Source organism: Dipodomys ordii, unplaced genomic scaffold (assembly GCF_000151885.1).
Source record: "Dipodomys ordii isolate 6190 unplaced genomic scaffold, Dord_2.0 Scaffold85, whole genome shotgun sequence".
NCBI classification, from domain to species: Eukaryota; Metazoa; Chordata; class Mammalia; order Rodentia; family Heteromyidae; genus Dipodomys; species Dipodomys ordii.
The window spans coordinates 3,722,846-3,736,275 of record NW_012267301.1 but is presented as its reverse complement, the minus strand read 5'-3'; the positions used below and the strand labels follow the sequence as shown (position 1 = coordinate 3,736,275).

At 47.9% G+C, this 13,430-nt stretch overlaps 1 protein-coding gene across 2 annotated transcripts in view; it reads left to right on the top strand.

Annotated features, from left to right (window-relative positions):
- Ablim3 (actin binding LIM protein family, member 3) overlaps window positions 1–13,149 on the top strand; it is a 127,596-nt gene extending 114,447 nt beyond the window's left edge. For both annotated transcript variants that reach the window (XM_013025499.1, XM_013025500.1), the window contains 8 exons: window positions 643–707; window positions 1,940–2,087; window positions 3,907–3,936; window positions 4,531–4,589; window positions 6,238–6,298; window positions 7,314–7,321; window positions 7,842–7,922; window positions 11,779–13,149. In XM_013025499.1, coding sequence (XP_012880953.1) covers window positions 643–707; window positions 1,940–2,087; window positions 3,907–3,936; window positions 4,531–4,589; window positions 6,238–6,298; window positions 7,314–7,321; window positions 7,842–7,922; window positions 11,779–11,892 — 566 coding nt within the window. In that variant the 3' untranslated portion in view covers window positions 11,893–13,149. The remainder of the gene's footprint in view (window positions 1–642; window positions 708–1,939; window positions 2,088–3,906; window positions 3,937–4,530; window positions 4,590–6,237; window positions 6,299–7,313; window positions 7,322–7,841; window positions 7,923–11,778) is intronic.
- The last annotated feature ends 281 nt before the right edge of the window (window positions 13,150–13,430 follow it).

The window sequence follows — 13,430 nt, the reverse complement described above, 5'->3', positions numbered from 1 at the left end:
GGAGCAAGTAGAGGATGCAGGAGGGAGTTCCATGAGAACTTTCGAAGTTAAGGTGGGGATTTTTGCTTATTAAACAATAAGAAGCTATTAAAGATAGTCTCAGGATCACAGCTATCCTATTGAAAGACCACTTTGGCTGTAGGGTAGAAAATGGTGTGGAGGCTGGAAAGAGAGGCTGAGAGTGGTGGGAAGGTCTCATAAGCACCCTGGTCCTCAGGACACCGCCATAGCCCAAGTGTTCCTTTCAAGTCTGAGCAAAGTCCATTCTGAGCAAAGTTTCATGGTAGTTCAGAAATGACTTCTTCATTGCCTTCAGAGAATTCTCCCTTTAAAGAAAGAAGTAAGACACAGAAAGAACCGTAACTCAAAGTGGACAGGGATCAATAGTCATGGGTGGTAGGTGTTCCGCTGCTCAGTGTGGAATCTTAGATGACACATTGCAAGGAAGAGAGAAGGAAAAGAGAGGAGAGGAGAGAAGAAGAGAGGAGAGGAGGACAGGAGAGAAGGAGGGAAGGGAGGGAAGGAGAAAGGAGGGGAGGGGAATAGGAAGGAGGAAGGAAGGGAAGGGTCCAATGGCTTAAGCCAGAGTAGACTGAGCACAGGAATCACATGCTGGAATTGGTTCCATCTGTCCTTTGGCAGTGCCCCGAGCCAGAAGGTTCTCATCTGGAGGAGAGGAAGATGATTTTGACCACAGCATGCACAAGGTGAGCAGGCCACATCACTAAATAAAATGCTTACAGGACATATTACTAAGGATTTTTTTTCATTTGCAAGTGACAGAAAGCAAATTCAAACTCACAAAAGAAGAAAATAGAAATGCATAGTTTGCATAATTGAAAAGTCAAATTGTAGGACTAGCTTCCAGTAGAACTAGATTTACATGCCACTAAGCATGTGTAACTCTAGCCACTCAGGAGGCTGGGAATTGAGGAGTCAGATTCAATGTGAGCCAGGACAGAAAAGTCTATGAGACTCTTATCCAGTTAACCAACAAAACACCCAGAAGTGGAGGTGTGGCTCAAGTGGTAAAGCACCATTCTTGAGCAAAACCCAAGGGAAAGTGCAAGGCCCCAAGTTCAAGCCACAGTACTGACACAAACATAGATAAATTGATAAAAATTTAAATGTTTGGAAAAATAGGTCCGTATAAAACATCTACAGATCTTTTCATCTGTCACTATTCCCTAAACAATATAGTATATAGTTACCACATAGCATCCCCATTGAATATGGTATGTATTGAATATTATATATAATGTAGCAATGATTTAAAGCTCAAAGGAGCCTGTCATTAGAATATATGCAAACACTACACCATTTATGTAATGGATGATTTGAGCATCTGAGGATTCTGGCATCTAAGAGGTAGGGAAACAATTCCTGAAACCAACCCCAGAATAATTGTACTTCAAAATGGTTAATTTTAAGTTACATGATTTCCACATCTTTAAAAACAAAGGTGCTGTCTGCACAGCATTGGGCAGGACAGTGTGGTCCTTTTGGTTTTTGCCAGTCCTGTAGCTTGAACTTAGGGCCTGGGCACTGTCCCTGAGCTTCTTTTGCTCAAGACTAGCACTCTACCCCTTGAGCCACAGCGCTACTTTCTGGCTTTTTCTGTTTACATGGCACTGAGGAATCAAATCCAGGGCTTCATGCAGCAAGAACTCTACCACTAAGCCACCTTCCCAGACCTGCCATGCATTTTTGAGCCAAGCTCTTGAGCCTTGCTCAGAACTCAGAACTATTTGTGAAGAGATAAAGTCCCAAATAAAAATATGTGTGCTACCAGCCCAGAAAGGTGCTGAAAAGGCAAAAAGAGAAAAGAAAAATAGAAGCTTCTATAGAGGCTCCAGTAGCTTAGCTGTTCCCAAGCCAATCAATCCATCAAAGCCTCATTTATTTCCTTCTAACTTCCTCTTGCTCCTCCCTACCTCAGCTCCAGAGTGGAATTGGCCGGCTGATTCTGAAGGAGGAGATGAAGGCTCGTTCAAGCTCCTATGCAGATCCATGGACTCCTCCCCGGAGCTCCACCAGCAGCCGAGAGGCCCTGCACACCGCTGGCTATGAGATGACCCTCAATGGCTGTAAGCACTGCTTGGGACACTTGACACCTATTGGCTGCTCACTTTGGGCCAGGCACCGTCTGAGACACAGTATAAGTGTCTCTTCTTCCTCCCACCATCCCAGTGCAGTAGGGGCTCTATACCCTACAGACAGGGACCTAGGGCACAGAAACCTGCCCAGATCAGAGTTTACAGGTGATAGGATGCTCTCCATCACATCTCCTTCCTGAAGAAAAGCCCCGTATTCAACCCCTTAGGCTAGCCAAGGACTCAGAAGGGGCACAAAGGTTAGCCTAGACCCTCTCACCTCCCTCCATCTCAGTGGCCTTTCAGGGAAGCTCTCCAGAATTGGGAATACACACTTGTCAAGGGCCTAGATGGAGAACCAAATGGAACCGAACTGCAGTGAGCATTCACTATGCTTCTTGGAGCCATGTGAAGCTGTGAATTCCTGTCAAGTGACTAGAAAAATGTCTTCTGATACTCTTCTCTGAACGGCTCAAAGACACAGAAGCTGTTTTCTGAGGTGCTAAGCCTCCCATCACTTGGAGATGCACATGCAGAGGCTTTGTTCCAACATTTTCCCTTGAGAGTCTCTCATTGCAACCTCCTGCATGCTTTGTCTGCCTCCTCCCCTGCTGATCCCTGTGGGATTCAATCCTGCCAGGAAATCCCACCTCAAATCAATATTGGATGGACGGTGGACTGTATCATTGATTATACTTCTATGTACCAGGCATTTGTAGATACATTATCGCTCAGGGCCCTCACAAATCCCTGCAATATAAAGATCATAGCACTCACTTTATAGAGGGAAGATGTAACTTGTCCACAGGCAGAGATTAAGAAAGTGACTAAGCCTGGATCAGACCTGAGTTGAAGGGACCCTATGGCTATGTATGAGCTTTACTGTCTTTTCCTCACAACACCTTGGACTTGGTGAGAATGAAGACGATAGTAGTGGTGGTGGTGATGGAGTCTTTGGAGTGTATGTATAAACCAGGCCCTGGGCTAAGTGTCTGACTTTATTATGTCATGTGTTTTTCCATAATAGCTCTATAAAGGAGACACTGATTTTTTGTTTTGAGCTGGGTCAGGGAGAAGGGGTTGTGTGCTAGTACTAAGGTTTGAACTAGGGTCAGGGCACTTTTCCTTAACTTTTTTGCTCAAGGCTGGTGCTTTATCACTTGAGCCACATCTCCACTTCTAGCTTTTTGCTGGTTAATTGGAGATTAGTCTCATAGATGTCCCTGCCTGGACTGACTTCAACTGAAATCCTGAGAAATCAGCCTCCTGAGTACCTAGGATTGTAGGTATGAGCCACTAGCACCCAAAGGAAGACATTGTGTTACAGATGAGAAAATTGAAGCATCATTAAGCAATTGGCCTGAACTTAGGTATCTACTAGTGGCAGAGGCAGGATGAGCTCATGAGTCAGATTATCCATCTGACCACTGAAGGGCACTGTTTTCCACATCTGGCTCTGCGGTGTGCACCAAGACGGTAGCTGGGAGAGACAATATGTGGCTAGCATGTCCAAGGCTTTGCACTCCATCCCTAAACTGCTGGGGGAAGGAGGATGGGTAGATCAGCTCTGTTAAATTATCTTTAGCTTTGTTTGACAAATATCCCAGAGTACTGGCCCTGCGTCAGGTGCTGGGCTGGAACACGAATAGGAGAGGGAGGATGGAGAGGGGGAAAGGAAATCCTGAAGGAGAGCCCTTCTCCCCTTCAGCCTGAGTGACTGAGTGTGGGAACCAAGTCTCTTTGTCCCCATGAGCTGTCTTCACCATGCTTGTTCATCCCTATGGGCACTGATGTCGGTTTTTCTCTCTTGCAGCCCCACGTTCTCACTACCTGGCTGACAGTGGTATGTTCTTCCTGTCTCCCCTCCAGCCTGTCACATCCTGTGAGGACAGGGCCACATCACCTGCCATTTTCATAGCTCTCATGTCTCTACAACATCTCCGTGTAGATGTCTCAGCACTGTCCTGATCTCCAATAGTCCATTCCATTGTGTAGTTGTCAGCTTGTGGGCCTTCCTTGGGGGTTCTAGAAACATAATGCCCCTTCCACCACTTGAAATTATACCTGTCTGGCTCTGAGCTCCACTTCCATTCCAGAGCCTTTGTCCAGAGCTACCATGTGGCCGGCTACCATGTGGTCATAGGTATCTGCCACCTGGGGGCGGGGGGGGGGGGGTCCGGGCAGGGATGGATATAAGCCAAGGCCAGAAAAGCATGTGAACAGGTGCCTCTTAGGAGCAAGAATTGTGCCAGGACGAGGCTTCCCTGAGATAAATCAAGTTTTAGACCTGGGGGCCATCAGAAAGAGCTGGGGCCTCTCACTCCAGCGCTCTCCCACTAGATTTGAAATATGGTGGCCACTTGTAGGAAGATGGCTTCCAGGGAGAGCAAGCCCTGGTTTGGGGCTCTCGGTAACTGCTCCGACTTCTTCTTTACAGATCCTCTCATCTCCAAATCTGCCTCCCTGCCTGCCTACAGGCGAAACGGGCTGCACCGGGTAAGAACCTTGCTCCCCAACACACACACATAAAAATACTAACAAGTCAGCTTAGTGCTCCAACAACTGCTTTGGGTGAAACTTGAGAAAAGGCTTGAGGGCTAGAAATGGTGAACTGGAAGGACCCAATGGCAGTGTCATGGTCCCCTCCCTGTGGCCCCTGTGTAAAAAGGAACCCTGGCAGAGGGGCTGGGGAATCCTGGCACAAACTGGTCAAGAATTCTGCACCAAGTACCTGCTTTACTGCATTAACTCATGCTATCTTCATAGCTCAGTAGAGGTAGTCACTAATGTGAACCCTATTAGGGGGATAGAGTAATCAAAGTGAGATGACTTACCCCCTCAGTGAATGATGCTAGAAACAGGGCTGAAGGCCAGGCCAGCAGTCCACACCCGACTGACATGTACCAATGGCCTTTCACATGGCATACAGTCTCCTGCGCTCTTTGGCATAGAGTTTGTGTATAAACTTTTGTGGAACTATGGATCTGGTTGACAGGCTGAAAGGGAGCAGGGGCATGTATAATGGTACAGCCTGACCTTTGGCTAACAAGACATTGAGCTAGGTGTTGCCTTACTGCACAACTACTAAGTACCTAGCACTCTTCCCAGTGCAGAGGATCCTGCAGTTGGTGAAATTGCTTTGGTGGAGCTCACATCCTAGTGAGAGAGGAAAAATAAACAAGAAAATGGGATAGGGAGGCAGGAAGTTGGAAGTGCTTAGTGTGGAAAACCCCCAGGGGGTGGGGAAGAGAGGTCAAAAAGGGGTGAACTTCCACAAAGGCCTGAGTACAGGGAGAGAGCCTTACTTCTCTAAAATCTGCAAGCTCATTAGGATGCAGGGAAGTAGGGGCTCTAAGTTCCTGTACAGAGAAGACACATGTGATGGGGGAGTGGGGACATGAAAACAGTCAGGGAGACCAGCAGGGTGCTGCACACTGGGCCAAGACTAAAGAAGGTTTTGGTGGTTGCATCCTCTGATTCTACTCTGATGTATAATAGAATGATTCCATCCTTTGTGTGGAATACAGCCTTGGGGGCAGAGGGGTAGGGCAGACACAGAAGCTGTAGATCCATCCTGAGTCTGTCTTAAGCTAGAGCCCCACTGGAGAGCAATGGCTGGTGCAAACCCTGACCTAGGGAGGAACCTGACCCCTTGTAGACTAAACATCAACTCATGCAGCACATTGGTTGAACATCCACAGGAGATGTCCCACAAAAGATCAGTGACAAACACAGAACCCCTGCCCCTTGGAGCTTCTATTCTTATAGGGAAAAACTATATATATATATATATATGAAATTCATCTAATTATATAGAATGTTACAAGGTAGTACTATGACAAATATACAAAATCTGTAAGAAGATTGAGGAGGAGTCAGCTTGTAATTTTGAATAGAGCTGTCCTAGGAAGCAGGTACCTAAGCAATGAAAGAAAGCAGGAGATGACATCCATAAATGTGTATACAGAGTGCCTAGGCTGTGCTGAGCATGGATGTAGACAGATGGCAAAGAATTCAATGTCCCTAACTAGACAGGCTGCTGAGAGAGCTGCGTGCCTCAGCAACCCTGGTCCATACTTTAGAGAGGGGAGAATGCTTCAGAGCCCGATTCAGACCATCCTGGCTGTCTCTCCCTTCCCTGCAGACACCCAGCGCAGACCTCTTCCATTATGACAGCATGAATGCAGTCAACTGGGGCATGCGAGGTGAGTGGGCAGGGGAGGAGGGAGGGCTTCAGGGAGAGGGCCCTTCTGGGATTTCCCCACCCACCCCACCCCAAACTCGGGTGAACTGCTGCTTGACCTCTGGCAAACCATTACTACAAATTCAGTCTCCACCCTGGGTTTTGTCCAAATCCTGAGTGCCCACTCCCATTGCCTTCTGCTTCCTCATTTCCCCTGCTCTTCCCTCATCCCCTCAAGTCCCTGGCTTTGGGTGCCGTCCAGGCCATCTGTCCCATCTGGGTTCCCAGATCATCACAGAGTGCTGATCGCCCTGTACTGCTGAGCGAGAGCTCCTGGCCAACCCCGATGGAGGGAAACACTCAGAGCCAAAGGCACATTGTTCCCCAGAAAAATTTCCATGAGCTTCATGTTGCGTGCCATGGAAGCTGTCACGCCAGCCGCTACAGGCTCCCATTAACAGGCGCAGACAGGAGGGGACACAGCATCACAATGAAACCCCTTACCTACAGTACGCAGAAATCATGTGCATGCCAATCTTCAGTTGTGTGTGCATGTGTGTATGTGTGTGTGTGTGTGTGTGTGCGCACGCGCTGATCCCAGTACTTAAACTAAGGGGCCTTGGCACTATGCCTTCAACTTTTCACTCCAGGCTGGAACTCCTACCACTTGAGCCACAGCTCCACTTCTGGCTTTTTGCTGTGGTTAAGATAAGGTTTCACAGATTTTCCCGCTCAGGGTGGCTTTGAACCTCAATCCTCAAATCTCCATCTCCCGAGTAGCTAGGATTATGTACATGAGCCACTGGTGCCTGATTCTTCTCATTTCTAGTCCAAATATCTCAAAAGCTTCTTTTCTCTTCAAACCACCTCAGTGTCATCCCAACCCCGATCTGCAGCCCCTGTGGTTCTCATATTAGCCTGGACTGTCCTTTGTGGCGTAATCAACAGCAGCTGTGTAGAAGTCAGACACAGTAGAGACTAAGACAGAGGGTAGGGTAGTAATGCTACTTAAGCATGCATCTCTTTTCTCTCTGCAGAGTACAAGGTAAAGGACATGTAGACCCTGAGGGGTCTCCGGGATGCTGGGGACCACTGCCTTGGAGACCATCAAGAGGATGGCAACACTATGCATGCGGAAAAAGAACATGGAACGAATAGCTTTTCCTGCCCCTCCTTGGCTTACTTTCCACCCCCCAATCCTTTCCTAGGTCTCCAAACCATTCAATCTGACCCTTCCTCTGGCCCCAAAGACTCCAGGGGCTTACTCATCACCAATACTAGATAACTATATTCAAGACACCTTATGCCCACATTTGTGCCAAACACCACATGCTTATCCCAGTAGTATTAGAAGAGTCTGGTGGAACTTGCTTTTGGAGAGAAGGGTGCCTTAGAGCATCTTGGGTTGCTAGGCAACCCAAAGATGGGCCAACCCAGTCTTCCCTCCAGATTTTAATCTTTCACGTTTGAGGAATAAACGAAAAAGAAACCAGACATAAAACATGGCTGCAAGACACAAGCCCACCAGCCTTGGCCAAGCTAGAAATGTGTCCCCTTCTCCTTAGATTTACCCTTATGAACTGCTGCTGGTGACCACGAGAGGAAGAAACCGACTGCCCAAGGACGTGGACCGGACCCGCTTAGAGGTACGTCTCTAGAAAACCAAGCTCCTGATCAGCCTTTGGGTCGGACAGGATTCTAAAGTTGCCTCGCCCAACCCAGCTCAGAAGGGGTGGGCTAAATGAATAGACTTTAAGGTCTCATGTCTCAATGAAGAGGAAGAGGCTTGAACCCATTTCCTACACCCAGACTGTTCTGATTTGCCTCCTGCCAACCCATTTGCCACCTGTGGTACACAGCAGAAGGGTTTGGCAATGGACTGAGTATAAGGTTCTCAATAGTCATTAGATTGCTGTTATTCAAAGAATGCCAAGAGGGCTTGGGTTGGTTGACGCAGGCTTGCAGAAGGAGGAAGAATTGGATAGCCCTAGAAGGTGGGTAGGATTTGGATGGATGGAGAGACAGAGAGAGCATCATGATGGTGGAAACAACACAGCCAAAGGTGTAGAGGTGGAGCCAGGAAGGGCATCAGCATCAGGTCATCAGGTCATTTGGCACGGAGTGCCAGCCCCTGATTGCTTCTGCTTTTCTCCTTCCTGTGATACTTCCTAGGCCCCGGCCTCTCCTTCTTCTTAGAATACTCTTCCTCCCTCCTCGGGGCCCAGTGCCGAGCTCCAAACCCTCCTTTAGCCCTCCCCTAACCTGCTCCTCTAGCCTGCTTCCTCACCTGTGCCCAGGGTGGAGCTGGAGCACCTCTGGCTCTTATGAGTATCAGATCATCTACTTACCTCTTTCCTCTGCCTGGCCCTGAGTTTCCTCAGGATTGGCTAACACAAGGCCTGAGCTGAGAGAGATGTCAGGAAATGTTTGTGGAAAGTTAGAGAAAACTCTGGTCCCTTGGAAGAGCAATGAGCCCCCTGAACTGATGCTGAGGCAGAGCAGAAGCGGGAGGTGGCGCATGGACCCCAAAGCTCTGTGAGTCTTTCCAGCACTGGCACACTGACTTAGCAACCTGAGAATGTCTCTTCCAAAGGCCTCCTTTCTCTGTCAGGAGTAGCTGCCGGTGCTGAAGGGGACAGCTCCCGGGTGGCTCCCTGAAGCCCCTGTAAACAGGCAAACATCTCCAGGCCTCCTACACACTCGGGGCCTAAGAGGCTCACATTTCCTGAGCATCAGAATAGCCCCGGGAGCCTCTGAGCACAGAATCCCTACCTTCATCCAAGTGAACCTCAATCTGGGGAAGGAGCTCAGACATCCATATTTTCTAAAAGCTCTTAGGAATGTCTGAAATGCAGAGTTGAGGCCACTGGGCTAGGAACCCTGTCCTAACCTCTGCCCAGTTCAGGACCCTAACTGCATCCTCAAAAGCACAAATATTCATTCATCCAAAGTCGATTATAGGCTGAATGCTGATGGCTCATGCCTGTAATCCTAGCTACTCAGGAGACTGAGATCTAAGGATCAGAGTTGGAATCTAGCCCAGGCAGGCAAGTCCATGAGACTCTTATCTCCAATTAACCATCAAAAAGCCAGAAGTAGAGCTGTATTCAAATGGCAGAGCACCAGCCATGAGTGAAAAAGCTAAGGGATAGCAACCAAGCCCTGAGTTCAAACCCTAGTACCAGCACGCACGTGTGCACACGTGCACACGCACGTGCGCGTATACACACACACACACAGTTCATTATATAGCACGTAGGTTCGTGCAACATATCAGGAGTATATATCATAGGTGAAGAGATAGATACACACATGAAGGACACAAATAAAGAACGCATGTTGTAGGTACTGAAAGTCATAAGTAATAAGGGCTAACAAAAAGGTAAAAGAAGCTGGTGCTGGTAGCTTGTGCCTATAATCCTAGCTACACAGGAGGCTGAAGATCTGAGGATCACAGTTCAAAGGCAACCTAAGCAGGAAAGTTCATGAGGCTCTTATCTCCTATGAAACCCCAGAAAACTGGAAGTGATGTGGTGGCTCAAAGTGGTAGAGCTCTAGCTTTGAGCAACAAAAGCTCAGAGATAGTGCCCAGGCCTTGAGTTCAAGTCCCACAACCAACAAAAGAAAAGATAAAAGAAGAGCAGAAAGAAGGACTGGGAGTTCCAGGGAGGAGCGATTGGCTGATCAGGACAGTGCTTATCCACTATGTGACATTTTAGCAAAGATTAGAAGTTAGGGAGGGAATTAGCCGCTCTTTCCTACAAAGGAACAAAATCTAGACATAGGAAACAGATAGCTTGATGCAAGAGGGAACCTCATTTGCTTGAAGCCAGCAAGAGGAAAATGAATCTGCCGTCATAGGAGCAGAGAGGATGAAGAGGAGGAGACAGCAAAGGAAATGAGGACCAGATCACCCCAGGTGATGGCACTTGAAAAGATGATTGTGACAGTTATCAAGAGTGGTCTTTAGTCACGTGACAGGTGCTGTCCAATGGCTGTATACACCCATTCACTCACAGTACTCATTTTCCAGAAGAGGAAACAGGTTCAAAAGGGGTAAATTTAATGTGTCCAAGGTCATACATCTGTGTCTGCCTGCTGAAATACTAGTTCACAGTGATAACAGGCCAGAGAACTGTTGTGGTACTGTAATAATAATAATAATAATAAATTTCACTGAATGCCCTGAAATATTAAGTTAGTCTGAATTGGACCCAGAAAGTGTGCAGACAGGAAGTGCACATGTTTCTCTTGTTATACTTGATTTTAAATTCATTTTGAAAATTTTGAAACTTCCAAAGAAGCCACAAGAATAGTGAAATTAGCCTGGTACTGGTGGCTTATGCCTGTAATCCTAGCTATTCAGGAGGCTGAGATCTGAGAATGGAAGTATGAAACCAGCCCAAGAAGAAAAGTCTGTAAGATTCTTATTCTCTCCAATTACCAGCAAAAACCTGGAAGTAAAGATTTAGTTCAAGTGGTAGAGTACCAAGATTAAGCAAAAAAAGCCAAATAAGCCCTTGAAGCCCTGAGTTCATGCCCCAGAACTGGGGTGGTGGAGGGGGAAGGGTAGTGAAATGAACATTCATCTACCTTTGACCTAAATACATCAATTGTTAACATTTTACCACATTTTAAAATTCATATACTTCTAAGTCTAAAATCTCTGCCAATGTTTAATATCTTCCAGAGAGGGGAGGATAGACGGAGAGGGGGAGGGAGAGCAGACAAGCCTTCCTGGAGATGTAGAACAATGTCATATATTACTTGACAAGCTTGTTTTTTATTAAAAAAGTGGTTCTACAAAGGAGAGTAGTAATGTTTTTCAATGACAGCCTTTCAGAGTCTAAGAAGCCAGGCACCGGTGGCTAGTGTCTATAGTCCTCACTACTCAAGAGGCTGAGATCTAGATAATGGCAGTTCAAAGCCAGCCAGGGCAGAAAAGTTCACTAGACTCCATCTTCAACTACCCAGTAAAAAGTCAAGCTGGGGGAGTGGCTCAAGTGATAGAGTACCAGCTGTAAGCAAGTCATTGAGAACGTAAGGTCCTGAGTTCAAGACCTGATACCAGAAAAAAATACATAGATTGAAGATGGATGGATGGATGGATGGATAGATAGATAGATACCTTAAATCTTGGATATGCCTCTTGTATCTCCCAAAGGGGAATAGGATGGCATTAATACATACATCTTCTGTAACCAAATGCACAGGATGCCAAAAGCTGAGGTCAACCATAGTGCACAAGGTCTACTTGAGCACCGCCAGTACCCAGCTGGGCTATGGCACAAAGGCCTCTCCAGCCAGAGCAGCTGCAGAGCCCCCTCTGAGCAAACTTCCCTCTCTACCTTCATCACACAAGTCCTTAGAGAGGGAGCATGCAGGGCCTTGGCTGGACGGCCAGCCACTCCCCCCCCACCCCCCGCCCCCACCACCATGCTAGCCTGCCTCTCCCATCCTCATGCTATTCTCTCTCCCTCCCCTCTTTGCCACCCTCTTCAGCGCCACCTGTCCCAAGAAGAGTTCTACCAAGTCTTCGGCATGACCATCTCGGAGTTCGAGCGGCTAGCCCTCTGGAAGAGAAATGAACTGAAGAAGCAAGCCCGGCTGTTCTAGCAGAGACCCTATACATATAGATGCATTTATATAAAGATGTATGTAAATCTACACCGCCACATGGCGTAACCCTCTTGTGTAACGGGACACACTGCCTGCCATGAGACTTGCTTTTCTGTGCTGTCAGGCAAGCCCACATCATTGAAGTATTTTTATGCTCCTTACTTCTCTTTTCTAAGTGCTGTAAGATCAGGAAAGGGATTTGAGGGGACTCTGCCCTTTTACTGAGGGTCCTTTTTATACTGAAACAGCTGTCCTAACTTGAGTCCTCCAAGGTCTGACTCTCTTTCCTTGGAATGGTGCCTGGAGAAACGTCTCTGCTCCGCTGCTTGGCTCTCTCCCCTATCTCCAGGGCTCCCGAGGATCATGCAGTCCGTGCATGCCATCAGCCCCACAGGGGCCCTCCCATGGGAACTCCATGATGATCCACCTCTCCCCTCCCCCAACCCAGTGAGCACCTCTGGGAGCTCATAAAGAATTTTCTCCATATTCCTAAATTGGATCTAAGTGCTCCCCGGGGCAATGTGATTCAAGATGTGAGCTTCAAATCCACTCATGACACTAGTAGACCCACGAGGGCAGGGCCCTAGCCTCTCAGCTCATCCTTCCCCTCCTCCCACCCTTGATCTTGACCTCTCCCTTGTCCAAATCTAGGACTCATCGTAGGAAAAGGAAAAAAACGGCACTTCCTTCCCCTCACCCCACCTCCACCTGGCCCTTGGCCCAGCCTGGACTTGGAGAAACAGGAAAGCAGAGGATGCTAGGCGAGGAGACAGAGCCCAGAGCCAGGCACCTGGAAGCTAGCAGAGGAGCTGAGGTCCTCCTTTCTAACTCCGTCTGCTCCCAGTGCCTCTTGACCCTTCCCCCTTTCTAGGAGACGCCATTGTTGCAGCCGGTACTCTTCAGCCTTATTACAATCTATGTGCCTGACGATCTATACATCACAGGGCTAGTGTTCCCACCACAGTTCCAACCAAGCAACCAGACTCATACTTCACACCACCCTGTTCTGAGAGAATAGGCCACTGCCCAAAGAAAGCTTCCTGGCCCATACCACTGGTCCCTGGCTCAGCACCACAAACAGTGGGCCCCCCACCAGTCCTTGGATCCTCCTGCAAAGTCGGCTAGGGCTCATGGTGGAAGCTTCCAGAAGAGTAATTGCTTAGTACATTCCAAAATGGAGTGTTAGAGCCAGGGGCTGGTGGCTCACGCCTGTACTAGCTACTCAGGAGGTTGAGATCTGAGGATTGTGATTCAAAGACAGCCCAGGCAAGTAAAGTCTGTGAGACTCTTATCTCCAATTAACCACCAGAATACCAGAAGTGGCACTGTGGCTCAAGTAGTAAAGCACTCACCTTGAGCTAAAGTGCTCAGGGACAGCACCCAGGCCCAGAGTTCAAGCCCCACAACCAATTTTTTTTTTAAATGGAGTGTCGGCCAGCACTGATCCTGGTCATTCCTGGTTGCCCAGTGGCTCTCTTTCTTTCCATAGTAAGGATAAGAGCATGAACTTCTCTCATCCCTCCACAAAGCTTCAA